The 25,503-nt window shown below is 39.9% G+C and overlaps 1 protein-coding gene across 3 annotated transcripts; it reads right to left on the bottom strand.

Moving 5' to 3' along the window:
• Nucleotides 1–88: 88 nt before the first annotated feature.
• LOC146486994 (protocadherin-15-like) lies at nucleotides 89–21,832 on the bottom strand. 3 transcript variants are annotated; one of them, XM_085091369.1, is made up of 12 exons: nucleotides 21,556–21,832; nucleotides 19,442–19,551; nucleotides 18,555–18,827; nucleotides 18,228–18,371; nucleotides 16,361–17,435; nucleotides 15,516–15,574; nucleotides 13,548–14,165; nucleotides 12,208–12,442; nucleotides 10,193–10,470; nucleotides 9,423–9,648; nucleotides 8,413–8,501; nucleotides 89–3,250 (listed from the first exon to the last, which is right to left on the bottom strand). In XM_085091369.1, the coding sequence occupies exons 2-12, from the start codon at nucleotides 19,536–19,538 to the stop codon at nucleotides 2,988–2,990; spliced, it is 3,357 nt and encodes a 1,118-aa protein (XP_084947495.1). In that variant the 5' UTR covers nucleotides 19,539–19,551; nucleotides 21,556–21,832; the 3' UTR covers nucleotides 89–2,987. The 3 variants fall into 3 exon arrangements, with proteins under 3 accessions (XP_084947495.1, XP_084947488.1, XP_084947481.1); XM_085091362.1 differs by lacking the exon at nucleotides 21,556–21,832 and having other exon boundaries at nucleotides 89–544; nucleotides 2,972–3,250; nucleotides 19,442–19,626; XM_085091355.1 differs by lacking the exon at nucleotides 21,556–21,832 and having other exon boundaries at nucleotides 19,442–19,626.
• Nucleotides 21,833–25,503: the final 3,671 nt, after the last annotated feature.

Here is a 25,503-nt window from a genome sequence, read left to right as displayed (position 1 = left end):
GATTCCACGGAGTTAAAGTAATTTTTAAGTTTCACTTCTTGTAGGGTCATATTCATCGTTACAGTACTGTAGAACGAATATCAGACAGTTTTCTATAAGTTTTCAAACCGTTTAATTCCTTTAATTCAGAAATTAAAAATGCTGAGAGTATTTTTCTGTTTAAATCTAAATTAATATCATTCATTTCACCTAAATGGACTACTCCTGTTTTGAACGTGCTGTTTTATGTTTTGCTGCCCGTGTGTGTTTGATTGTGTACTTGCTAAATTGAATCAATTAATTGATAAATTAAATAAGCTACGCACAAAATCCTGATTTCAAAGTTGTAGTTTTTCTGAGGAGCCTGTAGCTCGTACAAGCCCCAATAGTTTCTCTATGGGCATCCTCGTCATTTGTTTCTCTCTGTGTTGTTATTTATTTATCTTTTATATTTTAATATATATATCTATCTTGTAACGATGTGCAAGAATAATGGCAAAAATAAACTGAAACTGAAACTGAAGGGTGGGTCGCTTTCTCTCCTGAGTAAGTCTTGTGGTTTCATCTGCAAAACACAAATCATACGAGTGGCAAATGTGGGTACATACATGTACGTTTACATGACGGGTGTAGGCCGATCTTTTAATGACAAACAAATTAAAATTTGTTCAGTGCGTCTTAAAAGTGGAAATTCGCCCAACAAACAAACAAACAAGGCTAGAAAAAGCATATAAAATTTAATCTCCTGAAGTGCGAAGATCGAAAGGAAAAAGCACGAAAAGGGTCTTCAAATCTTCAAACGATTCATTTAAAACTACAACATTTAGGAAAGTTTGTTTGGCTGAGTAGCAACTCTTGCCACTTAGCCAAACATTTGATTTTTGTTTAATAATTGACGCTCACGTTTTACCATATTGATTAAATGTTCTAGCTCTTCAAACATATCGTATTGTTTTTGATTGCCAATCTTAATTAAAGTCTCGATAATTCTTTTATAATGCAGCTTAATTCGTTTTGATTTTAATGATTGATAACAACTGACTTGAAAATGACAGAAGAGATCCAAAAACGGACGTAAAACAAAAATCAGCCTGTCCCGCGGTCATCATGTGGTGCGAATTTCAAGAGGAAAATAAAAAACATAAATTTTGCAATGTATCGTTCTTTTATGTAGTCTTGGCAATTGCTTAAGGATTGAAATTACCATAATTACCATGATTACATTCACAGCTTCGATCATCGAACTTTTATTAACTCGCCGTGTCTTCGCAAGCGTAAAATCATCAAAGGTCTCTTAGAATCCAATAAAACATCCTTTATGCCTACAGCGCATGTCTTCTGCTCTATTCCCAACAAAATCGCAATGAAACCGCCGTGAAATTGGAGCGAAAATCATCGGTAGGTTATACCGGCAATTTGATTTCGCGCTGTAGAATCACAGCAAAAATCTCCACCAGCCAAATATCTCTTGTATAAACAGCCTTCAATACCAAGCCCCGGTTGTTCAAAGAGTATCCAGCGGATAAAAAGTATAAGTTGAGTACATTTTATCCGCTGGATAAAGTTAACTTCTTAGGCTATGTTCACACGGGACCGGTCCCAAATGGATCCGATCCCATCCTGGAACGGACTATTTCTGTTCACACGGCACCGTTCCGCTTATCAACGTCAGCCACACGGGACCGGTCTGTTATGGTTTGGTACTGAATCTAAGTAAGAAAAGCAGCTGTTTCTACTAGTTAAGCATGCGCAGAATACACGTTGAAGCTTTCAAAATGGCACCGAAGAAGGCTAAATCGATAGAGGAAGGAGATAAAGCCTTCAGCCGGACGGAAGATGAATGATCCCTTCTCTTAACAGTTGTTACAGATTACAAAACTTACCAGGCTTCAAACGGAAAAGATTGGGAAACTGTTAAAAGGAAATAAGAAGACATCATTGAAAGGTATCTTTAAAGATATCCTTCTGAGATTACCGATGCCTCACAAGTAGCTGAATATCCTAACGGCTTAATTGCTTAATTGCGCTGCTAGTACCGGAAGGTACCGTTCCAGGTGTTTACACGGTAACAGATCCATTTGGGACCGAAACGGTTCCAAAACTGGACCTGTTTTTTATCGCACCTGATCGGGAACGGATTGACGGTACGGTTAGCAGGTCCCGTGTGAACAAAAGGCCTATCCGTCACGAGTTTTAGACCGGAACCATTTGGAACCGGTCCCGTGTGAACATAGCTTAATATATTAAACAACTGTGCCCAGGACTTCATAAACCACACCCAAAGTGATTTTAGTCGCGGTGTGAACTTGGACGACTTTTGAATCCCAAGAACTCGTCCAAATGTTGTCTAACAAATAAAGCTAATCGCGCTACGCTGCTTAACGTTTGTTCAAATGACGCTTTTCTAAAACCCTGTTCGTCACGTTTGCTAAGAATGTTGACTCTATTAAACTGAACACATATATATTATATTGCGAGGTGCATGTAACACGGGCAATATTCTAAACTACAAAACAAGCCACCACATACATATTTTCAAGTATTTTGGGACAGTCATTTCCCAATACGTGTCTTGGCGCAAAAAAACTGTAGTATGAAATGTGAAAAATGACAAAGTTTACCGGATGCTCGGCCCCGATAGCACCTCGTTGTATCAACAGTAACCGGGCGTAAATAAAAGACATTTATATTTATTTGTTTGTTTGTTTGTTTGTTTATGTAGTTAGGTTTTGTTAAATGTCTGCCCAGCTGGCAAATTGTATCACTAACTATCACTGCGTACGCATTTTGTACATGTACAGATTTGATCACTATAAATGACGTTATCACGTCCCGGTTGTACTAAGAGCGGATAACTCTATCCAGTAGATAAATAGCTATCCCACGTATAAAATTTCCTCCAACTAGTACATTTCAAAGGTTGGATAGCGTCTTACCCGCTGGATAAAGTTATCAGTCCTTTGAACAACTGGGGCCTTTTCTTTAAACTCGCCTGGAATAGTTAAATATCAAAGTTCCACTGGAGTTACAACGTCTTCTGGCCTTTTTCTGTCAAGCTTTAATCGATAGAATCCTCTCAAAAATGCCAATATTATGACTGCCATAAGAGCTGATCCAACACTGTATACCACTACGTCAAAGTTTTTCCTTCCTTCCATCTCTTGTGTTGCTCCTGTCTCCGGCTCTTGTATTGTATCTAGGTCCATCCCCGTGCCATTAGAGATATTAAGAATCGCGTTTACGGCAAACGTGAGATTCGTGTTTATGTTCTCTAGAAAAAAATAAGTACATAGATTAGAAAAGTGCAAGATAATTCTGGCCTTGGATACTAACACAAAACTAATCAATTTTACCGGATGCGAAGCTTAATTACGCTACAAGCCAGGTCTGAAAACGGACATGGATTTTACAGGCCAGGTCTGAAAACGGGTGTGGAAAATGGCATGTTTTGGTCGGAAATAGGGTTAGGATTTGAAGAACCGGGCGGCACTGTAAGGATGATCTCATTATATGTAGTGGGATGCCTGTGCAAATGTATTACGTAATAAAAGTTCCCGGATGTTGTTTTTCCATGAGGTAAAGATAAACATGGTGTGTTTGATGTCTTGTATGTGTTGAACGAAATCCGAACTCATCTTCCATCGTCATGAACGAAACAGGTTATGGGCCCAGTTCAAGATACGGCAGACTTCTTTTCGACGGGGATGAACGAAAATATGAGCAATGGGAAGTCAAGTTCCTCGGATATATGCGATTACGAAAGTTGAAAGATTCCATTACTGCAGCTGACGACGTGGATGTTACCGCAGCTAAAAAAGAGGAAACGTTCGCCGAGTTAATACAATTTCTAGATGATAAAAGCCTTGCCCTTGTGATGAGAGATGCACGAGACGACGGCAGAAAAGCATTAAAGATCCTGCGAGCACACTATGCTGGTACAGGCAAACCGAGGGTGATTTCATTGTATACGGAACTGACATCGCTGGTGAAGTCGGAACACGAGACAGTGAGAGATTATGTTATTCGAGCAGAAACAGCGGCAACAGCTCTTAGAAATGCCGGCGAAACCGTGACAGATAGCCTGCTCATAGCGATGGTACTCAAATGTCTACCAGAAGAATATAAACCGTTTGTTGTCGTCGTAACACAGAGCGATAAAGAACAAAAATTTAGCGAATTTAAAGTCGCGTTACGAAGCTTCGAAGACTCTAAGCGAACCAGTGTAGCGACGGGAAGTCACTCTGTGATGAAAACGGAATACAAGAAGGAATCCCAGTCGGAGATCGTCTGTTATCAGTTCAGCCATCCAGGACACATTGCTCGCTTCTGTAAGAGTAATAATAACAACAGACGGGGACAGTGGTGTAACACGTGCCATAACTAATCTCACCGTGACAGAGCTTGTCGACGCAAAGGGAAAAATAAGACTGACAAAGTAAAGCGAGCGTCTGAGACTTTGGAGCATTCTGACAAAGAAGCAGAGCATTCATTTGAGTTTGAGATCAACACCCATGCAGGTTAAAGTGCTACAAAGAAGCCAAATACTCTACTGGTGGACTGTGGTGCAACTACTCACATCATCAATGATGAATCCAAATTCAGCAAATTTGATGAAAAATTCGCACCAGAGAAGCACTACATCAAATTAGCAGATGGAACACGATCTAACAATGTGGCACTCAGTCAAGAGAGGAGATGTTGAAATAACCATCATGGATACCAATGGAAATCGTGTCAATGTAACATTGAAGAATGCATTATACAATCCTACGCAAACCCAGAATATATTCTCAGTACAAGCTGCGACTGAAAGAGGTGCTTCAGTAAGTTTCAATCCAGACTCTGCAAATTAGTTTACAAGGATGGGACCAAGTTCAACATCGAGAAGCATGGTAGACTGTACTATCTCAGTACCTTCAACAAGAATGACTCTGACTCTGACTCTGTTAACTATACATGTGACCAGAAGGGTTGGCATGAAATCTTGAGACACTGTAATTAGGACATCTTAAAACTGAAAGATGAAGTGGAAAGTATGAAAATAAGCGATAGTAGTTCTAGCAAACCACGAGATTGTAATGTTTGTATAGAAGGGAAGATGACCCAAAGTAGGAATAGAAATCCAGATGCGCGTGCTACTGCACCATTAGAATTGGTTCATACTGACTTAGCCGGACCTATTTATCCAGTCTCTAGAGACGGTTTCAGATATTCTAAAACTTTTACTAATAACTATTCAGGCGCAGTATTTGTGTATTTTTTAAAGAGTAAAAGTGACACAGTAGCTGCAACCCAAAAATTTTTGGCAGACAGATCCATATGGTGAGGTCAAATGTATTAGGTCGGATAATGGTGGTGAATTTATTTCTCAGACGTTTAAGTCTCTGCTGGAGAAAAATAAGATAAAGCATGAAATGTCCGCACCCTATTCTCCCCACCAAAATGGGACAGTAGAGCGACATTGGAGAACCTTATTTGAAATGGGAAGGTGTTTACTTTTGCATTCTAATTTGTGCAATGAATTTTGGCCTTATGCAGTAATGACTGCCGCCTACATACGCAATAGGTGCTTTAACAACCGCTTGAAACCAACAGCATACTTTGCTATCAGTGGCAAAAAGCCAAATTTGTCATTCATGAGAGTCTTCGGATCAGAGTGCTACACATATAAGCAGGATAAGAAGAAATTAGATCCCAGATGCACAAAGGGGATTTTTCTTGGGTATGATAAGGGGAGCCCCGCCTATCTGGTGTATATCCCAGCGACAGGTAAGGTTATGAAGTACAGGGTAGTGAAGTTCCCTACGACTAGGAAAGGGGTGGATCCACAGACCCACACAGAAAGACTATTGCCTGATGATGATGATGATCTCCTGCCATCACAGCACAGTGTATCTGATGTTGATAGATCCGAAAAGGTTCCGGGTAGACTTGCTGAACAACCCCAAGCTGAGAACGAAAGTCCTACTTTCCAGCCTCCCGACGAAGATTTGAGACATTCTGCGAGAACAAGAAGGCCCCCAGCCTACCTGAGTGATTATGTCACAGACATGGAAGATGACGATCAGGTACCAACAAATGTAGATTACTGTTACAACTTTTCTGCTTTCCCTCAAACTTACCAAGAGGCCATGGACTCGCCTGAGTCTAGCAACTGGAAGGCAGCGATGGAGGAAGAAATGAATTCCCTAACTAAGAATAACACATTTACTTTGTCTGATTTGCCAGAGGGCAAAAACGCAGTGGGGGGTCGTTGGCTGTACACTATGAAAGAAAGTTCTGCTGGTGCTAAAACTTTCAAAGCTAGGTATGTTGCTAAGGGTTGCAGCCAAGTGAGAGGTATTGATTTTCAAGAAACCTTTGCATCAACGTTAACTGCTAATCTCACATCATTGTGTTTGCTAATAGCAGCACAACATGATTTGGTTTTGCACCAAATGGATGTGAAAACTGCACATCTCAATGCCCCTATTGATTGTGAGATTTACATGGATCAAGCTGAAGGCTTTGAAGTTCCCTCGCGGAGTGGGCGGAGATCGTGTATAAATTGAACAAATCTTTGTATGGCCTAAAGCAGTCGGGAAGGAATTGGAACCATGAATTACACTGTTTCTTGTTGGAGAACAGGTTTGTTCAAAGCCCTGTTGACAATTGTGTGTGTACCAAACATGTTGGAAGTGGATTTGTTGCTAAGCTTGTCTGGGTAAACGACATAATTATAGCAGCAAGCAACATATTGCTAATGTCTGAAGCTAAAGAAATGCTGAAGGAGATGTTTCATATGAATGATCTGGGTAGACTTTCATACTTTTTGGGTATTCACTTTGAGCAAGGAGATGGCTTTGTAAAGATGAATCAAAAGGGGTACATCACTAAGGTGCTTGAGAGATTTGAGATGTCTAATTGTAAGCCAAGGTCTACACCTTCAAAACAGAAGCTTGAGTTTGATGGTGAAACCCCTGTGGATCCTAGACGATCCCATGAAGCAGTGGGTAGCTTGGTGTATGCTATGACATGCACCAGACCAGACATATGCTGGGTTGTTACTAAGTTGTCACAGTTCCTGATTGCTCCCATCAATGGACACTGGATAGCTTTAGAACATGTGCTGCGATACTTAAAGGGGACCCTTGATTTTGAATTGTGCTATAGAAAGTGTGATGAAGGTCTTACATTGATAGGCTGATGCTGATTGAGCGTCATCTACAGATGACAGATGTAGTATCAGTGGGTACTGTTTCAGTTTGAACAGAGCCGGTTCTCTTATTTCTTGGAAATCAAGGAAACAACCAACAGTGGCTCTATCATCATGTGAAGCTGAGTAAATTGCTCTGGCAGCAGCAGTCCAAGAAGGTATGTATCTCACGTAAATGATAAAGGACATTGGTGAGGTAAGTGGCCCTGTTTTGATTTTTGCGGACAACCAAGGTATAATCCCCTTGTCCAAGAACCCAGTCAATCGACAGAGATCGAAACATATTGATGTTCGATACCATTTCATTCGCAGTGTGCAGAATGCAGGCAAGATTATCATTAAGTATTGTCCCACCGCCGAAATGGTAGCTGATGTCATGACCAAACCAATTACTAAATTTAAGTTGCAAAAGTTTAGGAATTATAGTTTTGGTTCTTAAGACGTAAGTATTCAAGTAATGTGCAAGCGTAACTTCATATTGTTATTGTTGTATCCTTTTAAGAGATAACACATCTTATGTTGAGTTCACTTTTTGTAATAATAATTATGTGGATGTAATTCTAGGACATATAAGTACGATCAAGTGGGGTGTAAGGATGATCTCATTATATGTAGTGGGATGCCTGTGCAAATGTATCACGTAATAAAAGTTCCCAGATGTTGTTCTTCCATGAAGTAAAGATAAACATGGCGTGTGTGATATCTTGTATGTGTTGAACGAAATCTGAACTCATCTTCCCCAGTCAGGAACGAAACAGGCACACCCCTACCGCGAATTCCGAGGAGTATCCCCCCGGGGAATATACTCAAACGTCAGAACCACCTCGTACAACAATAAATAACTCCACTGGAAAACGATGCTCAATATTCGTTGAATGTTCTTACTTTAAGGACTTTCATCCAAGGACTCAGAAGTTACAACCACATTTTAGTTAATAAGAAAACGGGCTTTTAAAGTGAACTAGAATTGGAGGCCGCAGGGTAACTACCAGGATGTTTCAGGATTTGAACCCCATAACATTGGACGACATATCGAACGACTTGTTAACGCTAACGACTGCATCAGCTACGCAAGAAATTTGTCAACAAACGTTTCAAACTTGTCAACAATTTGTCAAAAATGTTTCAAACAACCGTGTATCTCAACACTACACTCACCCGAATGAACATACTACCCCGACTTATTATTATTATTATTATTTTGCTTAAAAGCAAGATAATCGTATTTGTCGACATACCTGTGTAGTGTGGATCAGATAATGCGCCATCCTGATATTGTTTATCCTTAAATGGCCCTGTGGACTTAAGGTAGGCTCGTAACTGAAACCTGCGAGGCAAAATTAGCTCATCTTGAGACAAACCGGAGTAGTTATTTTAGTTGAGGTGGTTGGTGATTGAAATTATGTCTCCAGGCCCGTCGGACCCCACGGATGGAGCTTCTGGCTTCCGTTTACGAACCATAAAGCAACTAGGAATGTTACTCCCCTCCCCTCCCCCTCCCAGTTAGATTGCAATATTAATAATTACACTTTATGGCATGCTTGCTGAGCTTGGTAAAGATAAAATCGCATATAGCCCGCCCCTTTCTGTCCGACAGCTCTGGGTGACATGTTGGTGTATCCCAACCACCCCCCCCCCCTTGAATTTTGTAAGCCGTTTAAACCCCAGTAGCTACCAGGATGTAATTTTTCCTCACAATATCGCTGCTTGATCAAACATTCAGATCAAGAGAAGATAGAAAATTATGACCAGATCGTCTTTTAAATTTGTAAACAGGTTCTCCCATCTTGTACCATAAAGCTTTACAACTACTTTGAACCTTGACTTACATACTTAAAGTCGGAAAAGCTTCAAACATTTTTTTAATTCCGCCGAATTAAAAATAATCAGCAAGTCTCCTTTAAACAACCTGGCCAAGCATAAGTGTAAGGCACTTCAGCAAATAATAGCCTTCACAAAGCCTACAGCGTCCTGCCCTTCACAGCAAAAAAACTGAGATCAAGTCGGGGTTTTGCCGAGGTCATACTGCAGCTCAAAACCGCGATTCGACCGAGGCAAAACAGTCTCGCATGATACTGTATATCTTACTAAAGACGCAATTCTAAGGCAGCGACAAGAGCATGATATCCTCGACCTTCTGATCTCAACTTTGTTCCATGTTCCACGACAACAAAATGCAGGCCAAAAGAGGACCACAACAGACCACAGAAACATCACCATTTATTTAGGTCTGGCTCATTGGACTGACCTGTATTTCTTGCCTGGATTCAGTGGACCATTGCAGTAATCGTTATCGCCCCATTTATTGGCGCAGTTTTTCTCATCGCCGACCTTCACGTCCAACAATCTGGTTTTGTCGATAATCACATTTGATGATATTACTTTGGCGATGTACCTCTGATGTGACTTGCCTCCGTCTATGACTTTGTGCACACGGTACCACGTAGTTGGTTCTTTTTCGGTTGTTTCTTTAACTAAAAAAACAAATGTAGAACGGAAAGAAATTGTTTTGATTACTATGTGCACAGTAAACTGTCACAACGAATGGACGATTGTTTTAGGAGGAGGTTTTATGAAACGTCTCAATATTTTTTTTGCGCTTTCTAGAGAACTATGCAGATAAAAGCAGATATATTATATTTTCTTAAGAAAACTTTCATTCATCTTTTAGGTCTTGAGAAAAAGACTACCTATTATTTCATTTCTTAAAGAAAAAAACCTTACGATTCTTTAGGCGATATCATATGTTTTCATGTTTGTAACAATTAAATTCAGTTGCTCTGGTTATCAGTTTGCAACCAAAAAACGGACAAACAGATAAAATGGAACTATTTTGCCTTGAAAATAAGGAATTTTTAAGAAAAATCACCGACAAAAATGCGAGAAAATTCACCATATGTTTTGTGTTCAGGCTTTGTTTTGGCCGTACTGACGTCACAACAAAATATTAAAGAGTGCATTATTAGTATGCGTGCGGTCATAGGACAAAACGTCCCGGATATTTAACTGGTTACTCACATTTACTGTCGTCAGCTGCATACTCCTGCACAATAACACCATATTTGGCGATGTTGCTTGTCGCCATGTACTTCAAATTAAACCGTATTGTTATCGTCGTGGGTGTTGTGTCGATGAGAATGAGAGCGGACTGGAGAGGGGTGAACACCAAGATCGACACACAAGCCTGCCGTTCTGCTGTCAGCGGTGAGGTGCCGTTATCTTTGACGGACACGGTTATGTTGAAGAGGCGAAGGTTCTGCTCTCTTAGATTCTTTGTCGTTGAGATGGTTCCAGTTCTGTTTAGAGGAAAACAAGCACAAAGTGGCCTCAAAAGCATTCTCTAACCCGTCTTCGCCTTTTTCTCGGAGCGTACAGTTCTCATGAATAATAAGCTTTTCCTTCGGCATTTTCGCAGAGCGGTCTATTTTTAGCTACGCCTGGGAATATTAAATTTAAAGCAAAAATTTAAACTCCAATTCACATGAGAAATACACAAAGCATGAGATTGGTTAGAAAAGCCTAGTTTTCATACGTCGGGAAAATCCTTGACCATCGGGGATTTCACTGTATCCCGACCGTCCGATATTTTGCCGAGATATCGGTATTCATCGGTGACAGACGTCATTTTTATTCGTCGGGGGAAAGCGGGGAACTGCAGCGAAGGAATTTAGAGGATTGGTAACGAGCTTAAATTGTCGCCGACGTCCCCCGACAATATACAAATTTGAGTTTTCATATGTCGGGAATGATCGCCGACTATCGCAGAAATCTGGGACGCGTAATGAAATAGAAACACTCCCGATTTGAGTGCCACCATCCCAGACGATCGGCGATGCCTACGATTTTCAGTTTTCATTAGTCGGTAAAGTCTGCGACGGTCGGGAAACAGTGAAATCCCCGATCGTCTGGGATTTCCCGACATATGAAAACAAGGCTTAAGGCTCCCGTAAGAGACGGAATTTGTGGGAACTTCAATCCAAAAAAGAGATAGTTAGGTGAAAAACCTCGTTACACTATTATAAAGGAGTTGTACTCTCTGGGTAATGGTCTCCTGTCCTCTACTACACTGTCTGTTACACTGCTAAAATTTTGCTCAGATTGGTCGTGACCCATGACTTTGAACTCCCACCCCGACACCCAGCCCTACATAAGACAAGGAACAAGCAGTCAACGACCCATCTACCTGAGGGGCGGGGGTACTTCCCTATATAAACCATATAGTGCCTCCCCAAATGGTATGGTTTTAGAGCCGTTTTTGTCTGAAAACGGTTATAGATTTTGACCATTATGGTCTTAAATCGGGTATGGTTTTCAAATGAACCACGAGTATAACGTACGTATAAACGTAGTCGTCTTTTCAACTCCAAATGAAGAGTAGAGAAAGAGAAGTATCCAAAATATATCATTCGAGTTGAATTTTCGGTTGAATTTTACCAATTCTTGACTTCGGCACTGATGCGAAGCTTAATTACGCCAGGGGCCAGGTCTGAAAACGGGTGTGGAAAATGGCATGTTGTGGTCTGAAACCCCTACCGAGAATTCCGAGGAGTACCCCTTTCGCCCATCTACCAAGGAACCAAAAAAAAAAAAAAAGAGAAACAAAGTGTCTCTTTTTTGGCTGCCCTTCTTTTAAACTGTTTACTTAAATAGAAGATATATGTTTCATATACTCATATTAATTAACTCTTTACATTAGAAATTAATTTTCTAGAGTTTTACTCAACCAACATTTAAACGAATATTTTGTCGTTTTATCTGTTGAAAGTTCATCTTATCCCTTTATTAACAAAAATGTTTTTTGCATTTAAGATTTAGTTGACACATTTATTTTATTTTATATTATGTAACAGGATCCCCGGGCCGTGATAACAGTAAAAATATGGCACTAAAGAGTGATCCTATCAAAATATAAATTACCCATGTGATACCAAGAGATTTTGATCTGTGTATCTATTGCCTGTGGTACATTTTTTCATGTTATTACTGTCAACATTATCTTGCCGAAACTGATTTCCAAGAAAGGTCTCACTTACCTTCGATCTATTTTAAAGAAGTGTCCAAACCCGCTAACCAGAAAATATCGGAGCTCCTTTTTCCTGCCTGCATCCTTATCGACTGCAGTGACCATGGCCACCGCGGTTCCAGGTTCTGGCTGTGTTGTTATGAGCTCTCTGTAGTGAAGTTTGGGAAAATGCGGTCTGTGGTCGTTCTCATCTAACACTAAGATTCGGACCTTCACAGTATCCATACCGTTTAGACCTTGAACATCTAAGAAAATAGACCACAATGAAATAAGTCAAGCAAGCTAGCAAATACGTTACGCATCGGCAACAATTCAAACTTACTTAATAATCAGTAAGCACTTGAAGCCAGCTTGTCAGTCAGTCAGTCAGTCAGTCAGTCAGTCAGCCAGTCAGTTCATTCATTCATTCATTCATTCATTCATTCATTCATTCATTCATTCATTCATTCATTCATTCATTCATTCATTCATTCATTCATTCATTCATTCATTCATTCATTCATTCATTCATTCATTCAGTTAGTCAGTCAGTCAGTTAGTCAGTTAGCCAGCCAGCGAGTCAGTCAGTCAGTCAGTCAGTCAGTCAGTCAGTCAGTCTGTCTGTCTGTCTGTCTGTCATGCAGCCATTCTGTCAGTCAGTCAGTCAGCCAGCCAACCATACTCTCCAAAGGAAGTTATTCAGTCGTTTCGTTAAAATAAAACTTTGAGCAATAGTTAATACAAATTAAAGAGGAAACAACAATGAATAACCATCTTAAACAACAAGCTAAAACTAACTCCTATAGCAGCTATAATTATAAGTTCAGCACCTTTTTTTTCTTTCCTAGAAAATTAAATTAATGTTTGCCTTTCATTTGAGAAAATACTTAATCTTTTCACCATACCTTAAGCTAACACAAAAAGCATGCATTCGTTTAAGAAATGAGGACGTTGTAAGAGAACACAATCGAAAAACTGAGCGGGTATTTCAGCCAGTCAGTCAACCAGTCAGCCAGTTAGTCAGTCAGTTAGTCGGTCGGTCGGTTAGCCAATAAGACGGTCTGTCAGTCAGTCAGTCAGTCTGTCAGTCAGTCAGTCAGTCAGTCAGCCAGCCAGTCAGTCAGTCGGTCAACCAGTCCGTCCGTCAGTCAATAAAACGGTCTGTCTGTTTGACTTTTTGGAGTAATATCTGGTGATTCTGTCCTAAGTTTCGGCTATTAAATTCCAATAATTCTTCCTGTCAGGCTCAACTAAAATTTTTTTTAGGATTTTAGTTTACCAGTGTCATCAATTACCACTGCCGGCCGAGCAACACGTATACAGACAAAAAGGTTAAACAAGCTACTACACATTCCTGTTCATTTAGCTTACCTATGGCTGCGACCAAAAATTCATACCGAACTTCATAATCCAATGGCCTGATAACTGTTATTATACCGCTTTCGGAGTGGATTGCGAAGTGATTTTCCACTGCTGGGTCTTTAGCCTCGGGGAAGAAGTAATTAATTTTGGATCGGTAGCTACACCTGCCCGTCTTAGCACGCACGCGTAAAATGTGCGTGTTGACAGGGGTGCTTTCGTTGACCTTAGCCAAGTACACCGCCTTCTGGAAAGCCAGTTTCTCCTTGCATGGAACAACGGAGCGTTTGACTTTCACGTAAACAAAAGTTGGCTGGGAGGTCTTCGGTGGCTTTCCTTCATCCGTAGCAAGTATCGTCAAATTATACAAGTCCGTCTCTTGCGCTATCAGTTTCTGCTGCAGTCGTAAGACTCCTTGGTCGTCCAATTCAAACGTGTTGTTAAAGTTACCGTTTGATATGGAGTAGTGCACTCGGCCGTTCGTTGTAGAATCGGGATCTGTCGCCGTTACCCGAAGTATTGCCGTATCCACTGACACGTTTTCGCTGATGACCTTCTGATACGAGTCAAGAACAAAGCGAGGGGCGTTGTCGTTGAGATCCAGCACATGTACATAGACCTCTGTTGTGTCTGGAATATTATGAATGAAAGATAAACTGAATAAGTGATTGTCCATTGTAGTTGCGAAAAGAAGGCCTGAAAAAAAATTTAGGCTTGAACGGGATCTCAGGAGCCCATGACCTCTACGATGCCGATGTAGTGCTCTAGCCAACTAGGAGCTGGTCATTTTGTGAATTCTTCAAAAACTCATTAATAATTCATAAGCCCATCGAACTATCAAATGGTCGATAATACATCACGTGCAGTGACTTTATATCGATAAACCTCCTTATTAGTATGCGATGTTTTATCAGCTGATAAAACACTCCTCATAAGTATGCGGTGTTTTTCTCGCATGCTAATTTCCAACGTTCACAAAAGCATAATTGTTATGAACTCTATTGGCACGCGCTTTTCCAGGAATGTTTTTGAAGCCGTTCAAAAAACTCGCAGCACGTGTTTTATTAGGTCTAAAACCACTCGGCTGCGGCTCGTGGTTTTAAACCCAATAAAACACTCCTGCTCGTTTTCTAAACATTACGTAATACACCCGCCGAGGTGAAGTGATGGAAGTGGAATGTATGAAATACATATTTTTGAACTGCGGATGAAAGAAAGAATAAGTGAATAAGCATCGCAGCAATGCACGCAACTTAAGCAGTATGCAATAAATTGTTAGTCAGGCAACAGGGACACCCAACGGTTTGTTTCCCGTGAAACTTTATTCAAAAACCTTCCTTAGAAATTCTGACTAAAGTCTGATGAAAAACTGGATTTTTGTGGCTAACGGTCACTTTAAACTTTGGTAGCATTGCAAAAAAATTTCCTTTGTCTTTGGTGGGATGAAAAGGCCGTTTACAGCGGGAAATACGATTCTGTTCTCTAAAGGATGGTTTTCACTAGCACATAAGCAGAAAGATAAAAAAGTGAGAACTCTAACTAGATAAGCATATGGACAGACGCACGTACAGAAAAACATTTCTCGACGGAATTCTCGATAGCACCTCCCCTCGATGTTAATCAAGATGGCGGACGAAACGGTTGTCTACCCCAAACTTGTGCTTATGCATATGTCGCCCCAATTCTCATAAGTGAAAACTGCGACGTAAGTTTATATCGCAGGTGTTCTCACTTGCTTAAGCGGCGTTTGTGCTTTTGCTTATGCTTAAGCGTATGCCCTTGTCAGTAAAACCATGCAGGATTAAGACTTCTTGACACTATTTTCAGCTAAGAAATCCGAGCCGATCAATTTACTTTGTTAGCTTGCACCAGGAACACAGGAACGACATTTTAAAGACTTTTAAGCGTTTTATATGAACTTTCTCGTTTGGTGAACCTGAAACAATGCCAGCATGATTTTATAGAAGCAATAACACTGACCTGTCTCAGGGTGACCGAACTCGTCTTGTTTCTCTGTATCCTTTGCAAACAGTATCAACCTGCAAGAAAGACCATAAGTCCATTACATCGATTACATTAACTCTACATACAGTCAACTCCCTTTAATGCGAACACCCTTGGGACCGTCAGTTAGTGTCCTTAATAGCGAGAGTCCGTAATAGCGGGAATTTATTTCAGTCAAACCTCTGTAAATTACTTTTGCCAGGGATTTAGCTGTTGTCCGTGTTCTCGGGTTGTTCGTAATAGCGAGGTGTCCGTAAGGCGAGAGTTGACTGTATGTGTCAATGAGTTTTTGCTAATGAGATGCATGCTTCTTGTTATAGACATCACAAAGTGTCCTCTACTCCGATTACTTTACCTAAAGACAGGTAATTCTGTAAAAGGTAAAGTCATACGAAAATGACAAACTATTCTGTCTTATACGAAGTAACCAAGTTCAGAGGCGAATAACGCGCATTTCTGGACATGAGCAGGTAAAAATTTTCTGTCTCTGTCTTTCTTTGTCTGTCCAACTAGCAGACAGAATCGAGGTGGTCCAAAAACGTGTACTTCGCATTATCTGTCCTGCGCAACATTATCACGAAGCCCTCGAAATCTCTGGGTGTACGACAATGCATACAAGGAAAATGGCACTGGCGCGAAAACAGTCGACAAGATCGAGGAGCCCGGATCGCGCCTTTGTCACCTTATCCTGCCGACTCGGGCATCTGCGCATGGCCGCTCTTTGTGTTATAGCGGTACACCATCGCTCTGTTTCTGTGGTAGACATGTTTGACAGAGATGTTTAACGAAACGTAACAGATTGACGGTGTTTCACAGCTTACCTGTATTCTTTGGTTGTCTCATAATCCAATGGAATTTTGGTCTTTATTTCACCCGTGTGTCTATCAATACTGAAATACAGATTACCGTCTGGGTTTCCAATGGAATAAACCACTCTTTTGGATCTTTTTTCCAGGCGATGTTCAACTTGCAGATCGCCTTCCATTCTAGATTTCATAATTCCAATAATAGCGCGAACAGTAAGAATAGTAGCTCCCACTGGCGTCTTTTCTGCTACAGCCACATGATAAATCGGCAGATCAAACTTGACTTTGTGCTTATTAATTGCCTCGACTGAGATAAAAACTTTTGCTAAATGATCTGAACGTTTCGGTGGCGTGCCCTTGTCACTAACAACCACTGTTAAAGAACAGTTTAAACCACCGAGCGAAAGTAAGGATTCACGTGTCCGTACAACACCTTCGTCATCTATGCTAAAATACGACTTATTTCCTTCAATGATTGTAAAGTTCAGCTCCCCATTTATGCCGTAATCAAAATCGCGGGCCACAACTTTTGTCACCGAGTTTCCAACTTTCAGCGCCTCGGAGACCTGAATAGTGTATTTTAAATTCTCAAAGAATGGCCTGTATTCATTGACTGGCAGTACGCGAACCCTGACATTCGTAATGCTCTTGTACGCACCATTTCGTGCAGCAACGATTAACGTATACGTTCGAGAACGATCCAATCTGACTTTCTGATTCAATAAAATCGTTCCGCTCTGGGGCAGTATTCGAAACAAGGACTTGAATGTGAGCAGGTGGAAGCGCATGCGTGCGTTTTCATCTACGTCACGATCAGTAGCACTGACTCTGAATACTTCAGAGCCTGAAGACAGGTTACTTAATATTGTCACTGAATAGCTTTTTCGTGAAAAGATCGGTGCATTATCGTTTTCGTCCGTAACGTTGACTGTGATAACTTTGGTTTTCGTCTTGTTTTCTTCAGTGTTATTTGCTTGAATTGTTAACTTGTACAACGAGATAGTCTCTCGGTCCAGTCTCTTGGACGCCACAAGCGACGCACTCTTCCCTTGACGATGAGATCTGATTTCAAATGCATTTCCAATATTCCCTGCAAAAAAGCAGCAGTTCTCAATAAAAGAAAACGCTGTTTTGGTAGCTTTCTTTGCGCACGAGATTACGCTAACAAGGGGATAAGAATCCGTTTAATGCAGTCTTGACTGCTCGTTCAGCCAATTAGATCGTACGTCTCAAGGGCCCTGCCATTTAATAATTATTTTACGAGATCAAGGAAAAAATTGTTGCGCCGAATAAATTGGTCATGGAAAGAAATTGAATGTAACTAAGGCAAAGAAAAGTCCCCGCTAAAATGGATTTATTTGAATTTTGGAAGGAACAACGTCCAACACAACTCACTGGCTAGACCGAACAAAGGGATTTAACTTGCGATTGTCTCCGCTATTATACTCCACAGAACTTGTCATACCGCTACTCTCCGCAAACTCGCAACTCAAATATAACTAAAACAAAAACGTGGCTAATAGCGACTTAAACCTCTCAGTAGACAACACAGAAATGTAAAACAATAACTTGAAACAAAAATATCAGAAACGTGAGCTACTTTTAAGCAGCAAATCTGCACAGATTATATGCCCATGCTTGCAAGAGATGCTCAGTAACTTTTAAAAAAAAGGGGGTTAAAATTTTTGGTTAAAAAACAATAATTTCTGTTGTGGGCTATTTTACTAACTCCAAGTCGGTGGGGGAGGGGTGAGGCTAAAACTAATCATATCTATAAATGCTGTTAATGCAGAAATAGTTACAATATGTAGGAACTCCACCGAACCACTACAGACTGATTGTTTATTGGTCGTATATTTAATTTATAACTATGAGCATTTACCTTTAATTATGGCGTATTTGATGGACGCATTGTGATTCCAGCGACTCTTCGCGTGCCCGTAAATGTTCGTGATAATCTGACCCCGCTGATTGTTCTCTTTGACTTCGAGCACCTTCGGGATGTCTATAAAAACGGGAGCGGCATCTAAACGGATCAGTGTAGAAAGCAAACGTCAGATTTTTTAAATAGATAAGATAACTGTGGTGCTGCTTCGCCGGGGAGTTGAAACGAATGTTTGGTTTATCAACAGAGTTGACAAGTAAACAACAGTAGCTGTGTTTGTGGAAGGATCACGCTATTTTTAAGGTCCACGAACTGCTAACTTACCAAACCACCTGTACGGTGTGATGGAAATGGTGTATATGCTGGGATCCTTCTTCGTTTTGCAAGACGTTTTCGAGTAGCATGTGACCATGTAACAATTCCTCTCCACCCGAAAAGCAACGTGGCCAGCACGCCTGTTGCACGCCTGGCGCACACAGCTTGTCACGCTGTCAGATTCACTCAAAGTTGAGAATACCCCGGCGCTAATATCACGTTCAAATGACACGTTATAAGAAGTATTGCCCGCTATACAGATTACTGTGGACTTTGGATTGTCTAGAGAGAAACAAGAACAAAATAAAGTTGTTATGTATTATAGGGGTGGAGGGTGGGAGAGGGCTACTGAGATATATTAGTAAAGAGTGAGATTGTTAACACCTCCTCCCAAGAAAAGTCCAACGGCCCAGAACTTAATCTGCAAAAGCCCATTCTCCGCATAAAACGTTAAAAAACCGGTTCTTGACAAAATCGTTCCACCCGAAGAAATCCACTAGAATCCCCCGCACCCCCTCCAGCCCCTTCCCCCCCCGATCGCTTATTTCAAACCCAAAAGAATTTTTGTCGCACCTCCCCGTCAATAATAACCTGAGTACCCCCTTTTATCAGGTATATTTAACAATTATTTCACAAGCGCGCGTTGCATATGAGATGATAGAAAGCCAACGAAAGGGCGATGGCTATAACCATCTCACATCCAACATGCGCGAGTGGAATAATTGTTTTATTAAAAACAATCAAGAAATATTGCTAGATCTTGCTGATTTCGCTTTGCAAGAACAACCAGAAAACAATTTAATGGTCGATATTCCTCGGGTATGGTATATCAAATGGCTGATATATCATCTCAGTCGAATTGTACCCTCGGGTGGTTAATAATAGCTTTTACTTACCGATAACTACCACACTCTCAGATATTAAGACTCCGAAGTTGATAAGTAAAAATATCACGGCCACGATTCGTTGGAGCTCAGCTGCCCTTCCTTCCATGTCCAATCTTTTGCTGCAGAAAACCGAAGACATATCCCAAGTCAGGCGACAGAAATAACTTCTTTTAAAAAACATGGAAAAACAGCGTGTGATCGGGTTGAAATCTTTTCGTGCGTCGATTTACACCAGTATAGTAGTTAAATGGCGATTTCAAAGACTTTGTGTGAGCCTATAACCAATTTTCTTCTTTACAGATTTGACGTCAAATTATCATAACGAAATCCTGCAATTTATTTTGTTTTCAGAAAGAGCTTTGCTCCATAAATATTAATGTCACTAAACAAAATAAATAATGATTATTGTTGACAATGATTTATTCACGTGTCGATAAGAGCTATGATGGGCGAAATCGTTCCAGTTTTTATTTAACTTTGGGAATAATTTTATTCGAAAATGAATCTTTTAGCTATGGTGAAAAAGGGTTTTTCGGCGGGGTACATTTCCGGCAATTTAATTCTCTTAGTTTTTCTTAGTTAGATGTATAAATTCTCGGAAAGTTTATCTTGATATTTTCTAGTTGCATTTAACAGTAATTTGTCAAACAGGCAGTCTTTATTTTTCTTTTTTGCACAAAATTTGTCTCGCTTGATGATTCAGTGCTTGAAGCATCGTAATTGTGGCTGTAAGAAGACAGAAACTTATTCAAACGGGTTCCTGTGCGATGACAATTGCTATATTAGAAATGAATAACAATCAAAGTTTTCAATATAATTTAATACCTTTGTTGAAATATTCAAACAAGGCCGACCCAATTACTTTCACCGGATTTTTAGTGACATAGTTAAATTTCAATCATTCTTGTAATGTAAGGTGGTAATTTGGTTATGTCTTTAAAAACATTGATAAACAAAACACCCATTATTTAAGATTGCCTCTTCAGGCAATAAGGCAACCGAACGTTGTTTTTCATAGAGAGATAGAGTGCCTGCAGAAAACGAGAAATTTTCTTTCTTGACATGTTTTCCACAGTGTTTTGTTAGTGCGTAAAGAGACCTTGAAATATAATAATGCTCACAGTTTATCAGATAATTCTGTAATTTCTGTAAGTCGGCTTAGAAAGTTGTACCATGTGGAATCTTTAATTTTCCCACAAATAGGAACCGTACAAGAAGACTTGTTAACCACTCAGTGATCGTTATTGTGCAATAAGCAACACTTATTGTACAATTTGTTGTGGTTCAACCAGCACGGTCCCACCAGCCACCTTAGATACCCGCTGCGCAAAACAGGTGATAGACAAGCCTCAAGTGTATTAGCAGGTATACATTTGGCACCTTATATCCCCGGTGAATAATATTCTTTTGATTGATTTAAACTTAATCTTGTTTCGTAAGTCGGTTTGATTAAATACCGAAGTTCGTTGTCTTCCCGTGTTAAGAATGGAAGGCGGAATTAAAACTGGCACAAAGCGAGCTTCATTCGTGAAATTTAAAATGGCGGCGTGGTGGCTTAATTACGATTACCATCTTGAAATTTTTGATAAACAAAGAAGTCATCTAACGACGAAACTGCTGAATTTTGATAATTCCAAAGCCCGTTAACTTGAAATTCTCGCTAAGTCGAGAATGTATTTTAAGAAATAATAGAAATGCTTAATTCAGTACCAAAGAGTTTGCATTGCTTAGCAGATGTAAAGCTCTCCCTTCTTCAATTCACGATTTATGTTCAAACTCAGTAGGAGCCAGAGCTAAGCGATCGAAGGTTTAACGAAGATTCCTCAAGAGCTTTTTGTTCGACATCGTTAATTGTTCCGATTATAGCAAGTATAGGAAGCGGCAGAATTAAACTTTGTATCTACAGTGTTGAATCAGTCTGTTCATGTGTTTAAAATCAGTGAAAAAGTAATCCTTGTTTCCTAGCAGGAACGCAAAATATGTTTTCAACATCGATTGAAATTTTTAAACTTGTAGTATTGGCTAAAGCGTTAGTAAACTGACCTAAACCTGGTGTAAAAAAGCTAAGCATGGGAAAGTGGATCTCGGGTGGAAAATCTCTAAATTAGTTGCAACAAACTTACGATTGATGACTCCCAGACAATCAGATGTGAAGTTTTCAAGTTCTTCTTGAAAAATTGTTAGTTCCAAGGAATATCCTAATCACGCACTCTGAAAGGTCTTTGTATTTTTAAGTCCTCAGCTCATCTCATGATTCAGCGCAAGGATTCATCTCTTTACATGCGTCTTCAGTGTTAAACGACCGAAGACTGTTTGCTTCTCTCCAAAGACCACATTCAGAAATATGGTTATGACGCGGCACACCGTTTAATTTCAAATAGCGGCCTAATCAACAGTATCTCACAGCAGTCAAGTTTCGTATTTGGATTGATTCCAGTCCATGTTGGTATAATTAATCAATAAATGCAGTATTAGTATTTTGCGGTGGCTAACTAAAAAATTGCCGGCCTTATATATAGGAACTTTTTTAAGAAAACACCCACACTCTATGTACAGATGTTATTAAAGACTCAAAACTTCAGAGCTGCCGACTTTATTCCTTCCTAATGACTGTCTATCCATGAAGCATAGTTTTCCTTTGGCGCTCATAATTTATGTAAACCATGGATTATTTGCCAGTAAGGTTGCCTTATACGGGACTGCTAAAATTATCGGAGACGCGAAGGCGTGTGTCGAGGTAAACCCCAAATTTTTAAACTGGCATTAAAGAGATAATGAACTTTTGGAAAACAGAAAAGATTGTGTAAGGCTGTTCAGCGTTAAGCTACTTGAGCGAATCTCAGCGACCATAAAAATTGAAAACAACTCTCACGCGAGAATGAAACAAATTAAAAAGAGATCTTGAGGTGCAGTAAGACAATAAATCGCGCATGCGCAATGTTAGGTAAGACAGGTGTCAATTTTAAAGTCCACAGCGATGAATAGAAGTTTTATTTTGAATGGAACTTTGATGGATCTAGAGTGCTTTTAACAATGAAGAACTCTTTAAACTGTGAGCTACTCTAATACAATAGTGGTTTTAAAAACGTGAATTGCTTATAAGTTATTTTAGATTTGAACAAGGAAATTAAAGTGTTGTGTTTGTAGAAATGTACGTATCTACAACATTAAAACTCTTGACAGATCGACGGACTGGGGTATCTAAGTTATTCTAAACACTGGAAGAAAATTGAGCTTTTAGTTATTCAGGATAATTCCAAGCGGAACTGACTGTGGGTCAATTCTTTCGCGATTGTTCTTAGGGTCTCGTTGTCTTGAAGCAAGCAAAATAATCTAACCTTTCAGCGATAACACCCACGTTTAAGCAACGTCATCTTATTGAAAGGAAAGGAACGACGACTTTTTTGTCGTGGAAATACCTTTGCTACAATGATAGGTTGTTTCGACATGAAGTTACCACAAGATACAATTAACTGCAGTCTTTATCAGATATTTTCGAGTGTTTAGAGAAGCCGAATCCTTGTGTAAGAGTTTCTGTCGAAATGAAAGCTTTTGGTTAAAATCTTTAAAAAAGAGTCCGAGTATAGCAAATCTTTTATACCTAAATACAACTGATGGATTAAGGTGAGAAATCGTCATGTTTTGCTAACACTGAGTGAGTCAAATAAGTTTTCTTTCTGCGGTGAGAAATAACAAATCAGGCGACGATTATTCAGGCCTGGTTCACACTAGAGACGGAAGAATTAAGTTCGGCGTCTGAATCAGTTCAGCCGGGATTAATAATTTGGGTCGGTCTAAATTCGAATACGATTCTGTTCATGTGAAGTACGGCGTCTGAACTGTGCCAAATTCCTGCAAACTCATCATCATATATCCTTTTCGTGCCTCGTGGCACATAGGGCCTTCACAGAGCTTCTCCACTCCTCTCTATTGGTTGCTGCGGTCCGCACCTCCTCCCACGATCTCCAACCTGCTTCTTGCCTTTCTTTCTCCACTGTCCGTCTCCAGGTGGTTTTTGGTCTTCCCCTTCTCCTTTTACCTTCTGGTGCCCAGCTCATGGCAACATTGCAATCATCATTGCGATCTCTCCTAAGAATATGGCCAATCATTTTCCATCTTCGAGACATCACTTCCACACTCAGTGGCTTCATGCTTGCTCTTTCCAGTAGCTCTTTGGTACTGACATGGTCTTGCCATCGGATTCGGAAGATCTTACGTAGGCATCTATTATGGAACACATTCACTGCTTTATCATCTCCTTTGTTCATCTTCCATGTCTCAGATCCATAGAGTAACACTGGCACTACTAGTGTTTTATACAGCCTCAGTTTTGTTTTCCTCGAGATGTTATTAGAGATCCAGATCTTCTTTAGTTTGTTAAAGGCACCTCTGGCTTTCGATAACCTGTTCTTCAAGTCCTTCATACCACCTCCCTCTTTACAAACTTTCGCCCCCAAGTACACAAACTCTTCAACATCTTCAATACCCTGCCCATTTATTATGATGTTTTCTTGGTTCCTCTGCAAACTCATATCGTAACTAAAATTGTGCGGAACAATAAGCAGGAATTATCTATCGATCTTGGTATACATCTGAAATGCCTCAGACATAGCTTGCAGCAAATTCAAGCTAGTAGGATTAGAAGGTATGGTTACATGTACAGAGCTGGATCCAGGGGAGGGGTTGAGGGGTTGCATCCCCCCCTTCCCCTTTGAGGAGCATTTGTTTCTCGTTATTTTGTTTGATTCTTCCTAAATTAATATTAAATAAAAAAAAATTTCCGAAGTTGTTTCACTTCCACCATTCGACTGATTGTCGAGTTATAAAAAGATAATGTACATTTCGCGACTGAAGTAATTGGAAACATCATGTCCGCTAGAAAAAACATTGACAGCGACTTTCAAGTTTGGTACAAACAAATATTAGACCTGGCTGAGAAACTGGGAATCGTTGAAGCTATTCCCAGAAAGACAAGCATACAGAGAAATCACTCAAACATTCCCAGCTCTAGTCCAATTGATCATTACATAAAATCTGTGCTTTTCCCCTTCTTGATTTCCTGATTATTTAAATGCAAGACCGATTTTTGGACGAGGATCGCCACGCCCGTCACTTGGTTTATTTAGTACCCTCTATCATAGTTAATAACACCCTGGAGCTATCTAAAGCAACTGAAGGCATATTGTTCTGGGAGAATGACCTTCCATTTCCCAAATCCCTTGGGAATGAGCTTCGAAGATGGCAAACTATGTGGCAGTCAGCAGAGAAGTAATAATAATAATAATAATAATAATAATAATAATAATAATAATAATAATAATAATAATAATAATAATAATAATAATATTTATCCAGGGAGCTCACTCGCCTTGGCGGTTTTCAGTGGGGCCCTGCAAATTAAAAATAAAATAAAATTACCTAAAAAATGATTTCACAAGATCAAATGAATTTAAAAATAGCTAAACAATCATCATTCACAAACTTTTTACCTTTGCCTTAAAAAGGGACAATGATTTGATGTTTTTAATGTCCTTGTCTAAGTTGTTCCAGCCCTTAGAGGCCTAGAACTTCAAAACAATCTTCTACTAACACTTGGCGCGTGTGACGAGGATGCTTTTCCAAACATCCATCGTGCAGAAGCTGATCGGTCCTTTTCGCTCGTGGAACGGATCAAGACGTGCACCACATCAACGATGTCTGAAAAGTGCTTTTCAGATCTCGCTCTTATTGTTACGCATTACCCTGACAGATTCGAGGTAGACGAGATATGCGAGGCCTTTGTAAAAGCTCATCCTAGAGGACTCTTTCAGGCTACGCTGTTTGATTAACAAGGTATACATACATACATACATACATACATACATACATACATACATACATACATACATACATACATACATACATACATACATACATACATACATACATACATACATACATACATACATACATACATACATACATACATACATACATACATATAATTTTTGTTAAGGCAGGTCGGCAACCGAGGCTGGTGTGGACCCGCCAGGAGCTAAAAAGACTGCTTAAATATATACAATTCTAAAGAA

The sequence above is a fragment of the Pavona decussata genome, unplaced genomic scaffold (assembly GCF_977016875.1).
Source record: "Pavona decussata unplaced genomic scaffold, jaPavDecu1.1 SCAFFOLD_19, whole genome shotgun sequence".
In the NCBI taxonomy this organism is placed as follows: Eukaryota; Metazoa; Cnidaria; class Anthozoa; order Scleractinia; family Agariciidae; genus Pavona; species Pavona decussata.
This window is presented reverse-complemented; position numbering and strand designations above follow the sequence as displayed.

Excerpts from the sequence above, each read along its gene's own strand:
- LOC146486994 (XM_085091355.1), bottom strand. The coding sequence starts at position 19,613 with ATGTTTTTTAAAAGAAGTTATTTCTGTCGCCTGACTTGGGATATGTCT. Across the intron at positions 14,166-15,515 it reads GTTCGGTCACCCTGAGACAG|ACACAACAGAGGTCTATGTA; the intron begins GTCAGTGTTATT and ends ATAATATTCCAG. Across the intron at positions 9,649-10,192 it reads TGCAGCTGACGACAGTAAAT|TTAAAGAAACAACCGAAAAA; the intron begins GTGAGTAACCAG and ends TTGTTTTTTTAG.